This window comes from Opisthorchis viverrini (genome assembly GCF_000715545.1).
Source record: "Opisthorchis viverrini unplaced genomic scaffold opera_v5_50, whole genome shotgun sequence".
NCBI classification, from domain to species: domain Eukaryota; kingdom Metazoa; phylum Platyhelminthes; class Trematoda; order Opisthorchiida; family Opisthorchiidae; genus Opisthorchis; species Opisthorchis viverrini.
In genome coordinates, this window is record NW_008751706.1 from 568,356 (window position 1) to 571,777 (window position 3,422).

General features: G+C 45.9%; 1 protein-coding gene across 1 annotated transcript in view; it reads right to left on the reverse strand.

The window, feature by feature from the left end:
- Window positions 1-1,450: 1,450 nt before the first annotated feature.
- T265_03467 (hypothetical protein) overlaps window positions 1,451-3,422 on the reverse strand; it is a gene marked incomplete at both ends in the record, with an annotated part of 8,645 nt that continues 6,673 nt past the window's right edge. The window contains one exon of the mRNA XM_009167967.1: window positions 1,451-1,678. Coding sequence (XP_009166231.1) covers window positions 1,451-1,678 — 228 coding nt within the window. The remainder of the gene's footprint in view (window positions 1,679-3,422) is intronic.

The following is a 3,422-nucleotide window of genomic DNA, read 5'->3' on the forward strand; positions in this document are numbered from 1 at the left end:
TGTGGGCGGGAATAACTGCCGTATGATCACGAAAGCCTTTTTAAGAAATGTAAAGAATAGGAAAGGTTAGGGACTTAGTGCGAAGAAGTCTAATATCTTGAGGAAGAATGACCGGAAAACAGTGCCTTCAACTCTGTATAACATGTAACAAAGGTGTCTCGGCGTCATATCGGATTTAATCAGCGGAAATAAGCTAGTGTGCTTTACGAACCTCGTCAGAAACAAAGCAGAGCGCTAAGCAGTCCGGCTGGGATGGGTTGGGTGTAATGGCCCGCAGGGTTTCCAGCCAAGTGTGAACAGGATCACACAGCACTCAGCTCGACTGCATTTCATCTTATCATGCCCACGCGAAACTTTTCGCCAACAATTGCTTGGCCATTAAAACTTGCTCGGCCATGTGCTACTTGTCATCGTCTACCACGAAGAGCTGTTCTCAATGTTTGAATCGGAATGGCGCAGCCCGCGAGGTGTACAAAGTATGACTTGACAGAAGGGTGTGAAAGAGGCAACGAAGTGTTACGGTGATGTCGGTGCTGATGAGGTCCCGTGACTACCCTGCCCTTGGATGGAGACACTGCAAGAAATGACGGCTGGTCGGTGTTACTGGCGTTCGCGCTGTCAGTTTCTAGACTATCTGGTTGAACGCCTGGTGGCACCTCAGGATGGCTGTTGTACCAAGGTCCCGTCCCTCACCCACTCTTTACTCTTCTTTTCATTCTGAAGCTTAAAATATATTTCGACGAACTTTATGCAGCATTAGTGTCAACACTGATGTTTCTGCCTCCGATAATGAAGATGATGATGATGAAACGCTTGGAACAGAGATAGTCGGACCTACGCAAAGCAAATCCTAACCGTCTTAGATGAGTTTGCTATGCTACTCTAACGACCTGGGTTATTCTAGGTGATGATGATGAGGAGGATGAGGGTGATGAATCGCTTGGAACAGAGATAGTCGGACCTACGCAAAGCAAATCCTAACCGTCTTAGATGAGTTTGCTATGCTACTCTATTCTACCATCAAGCAACGTGAAACGGTCAATAGACTCAGGCTGTTCGCTCTGAATTTTTAGAGAAGCAGAGCATGATAGAAAGCTCTAACGTAAGGCTACAAACTTGAAGGTGCGAAGCGTACACTGAAACGTGGGACCACTTCCGATATTCTGTTTTTGAAGTGCCCTGACACGGTCAACTAATCGTCATAGAACAAAACAACATCGCCCGCTTCTTCCTAGTTCATAATTCTCTCTGAAAACGTGATTTCTATACCTGGTCTCGGCGTGTGCATTTCATCCCGGGGGATCACGTGATTTCGGTCAACGTTCCCAACCCGATTATCGATTGCAGTGAACCAATAGACGAATAACCTGTATTTTTTTCCAAAAAAAAACTACAGAGCGCGGTTCGTGAACAACATTCCGAAATAAATGGATGCCAGAAGATGTGGTCTTTATTGAGAGCTTTTGGGTTGACTTTGTAGTGGCTCGTCGACAGTGGGTTTCTCAGAGTTTGTTCTACCAGTGGCAGCCACTCGAGTCACTCCTCCGCAACTGGAGCATGTGTAGATAGTCAGACGCCGTTCGCAAGATGCTCTCTTCTCCGGGACGCTTTCCTTCACCGAGTCACTCACGGTCGACTCAGCTTGTTTGTGTTGGTCGTGCTGAGGCTTTTGTGACCGCTGAAAAACAAAATCGATTATTCCGAGGTGAGTTGTCCTCCTATAAATGGAATCAAAATCCATGTTGAAAAGCCGAGAAGCACCGTACAGCTGTTTCGTTCCCGTTGGGAATTATTGACGGTGTACGTCTTTACTACGTCCAGTCTGCAGTTCATCAGAACACAACTCAGATGCGAGTGGCTTATCAGTAGTATGATTGGTTCACACATTTGTTAGGACGCACACAAGGGTGAAATAGCTGTGTAGAGTATCTCGATTTCTCAACATGAATGGCGAATTCAGTTGTTTCCCAGGAAGGGCTTCATCCTGCCTTTTTATCTACTACCTCAGATCCGTAACGCGGGCGAGATGGCTCAAGTGGTTAGAGCGCGAATTTTGCTGACTTGAAGGTCCGTGGTTCGACCTGCCTAGGCTTGGTCAACCTGACAGTACTTCAGTCCTCGTGCTTTCTTCGGGTGTCATGGCAGCTAGGCACCGAAACGGCGCTACAACTGAACGACTATTATTATTTTATTTAGTAACGCTTCGAATCCATAGGGGTGATTTTCAGGCAAAGTGAAGGTCTTTGGTTCCTCAAAGATGATTCTTTGACAATTCTCCTCGTAAAGACTGGACAACGCGCCCAGTGTTTAGCGCAAATGCTCCCTCCGATTTTTTCGCGAGAATAGCTGGGTGGACATGAGCTTATTGTTTACCTGGTGAGCGAACCGCGGTGCTTCTTTGGTCAGAGCAAATACATTTCCCGTCCAGAGTCAAACTTCGTCGCAGAATATGCCAATGGCACTAGTCTAGACTGAGGTTACTTTTGGCAGTCACACTCACGTGACACAGCATAGGAACCCTCCAAAGTGGTCTCGTTTTCCCGGGGGAGGAATTACTGTAATGGGTTGGCACGAGCATGCTGTTTCACTTGCGACGTACTGACGTTATGACTGTCACATGATCAAGCAAAATGCGTTCCAGATGTTTCCAGAAGGTTACTTTCTATCGCATCATCTTGATGGCAAATGGTGCTTCAGAAAAGAGGGATGTAAGTACAGTTTATTTGAATCTTGCAACGACGGAAACTAACTAGACAAGTTGTGTCATGGTTTCATCAAACGATGCACTTTTAATCGCCTGAACAACGTCCGAAGCCAACGGAACTCAAAAAAGTGTATAGGGTCACACAACATCATGATATTGCGACCTCAGTACGAGCGCGTGTGAATCACTCCCTTTAGCGTATTACGAGCTTTGGAAACATTGCGTAATAGTCACGATGGGCTTTAAAGCATGACCCCAAGCTTATTCGTGTTTTTTTTTAATGTTGAAACATGCGTGTCCTCCCTTGCACTTCTGTTTGCAAGGAACCTCATTGAAGGACGCTCCTTGTCTCTTAATTAAACGCGTTGCCTAGTTAGATGTCTGACCAGAATGTGAGAACACCACTTTTCAGCGACCATGATAAGTAGTTAAACGTATTGTTAAAATTCCACACAAAGGGAGCTTTGTAGGTTCGTTGCTCTCCTTACTCTCCCCGGCTGGACCACTAACCAACATCCTGTGGTTTCTTGTCACCACAGACATTCCTTTGACTATTGAGCCTCTACTCCATTACATCTCGAAACCTTCCGGTCATTCTGTCGGACACTATCAAGAAACCAAGACATTGACCAATCGAATCCCCTCACTTTCATTTGAATTTTGTTTTGAGTCCAACCGAATCTCACGTTTATAATGATGGTCTTCTGGTGAGGCAGTT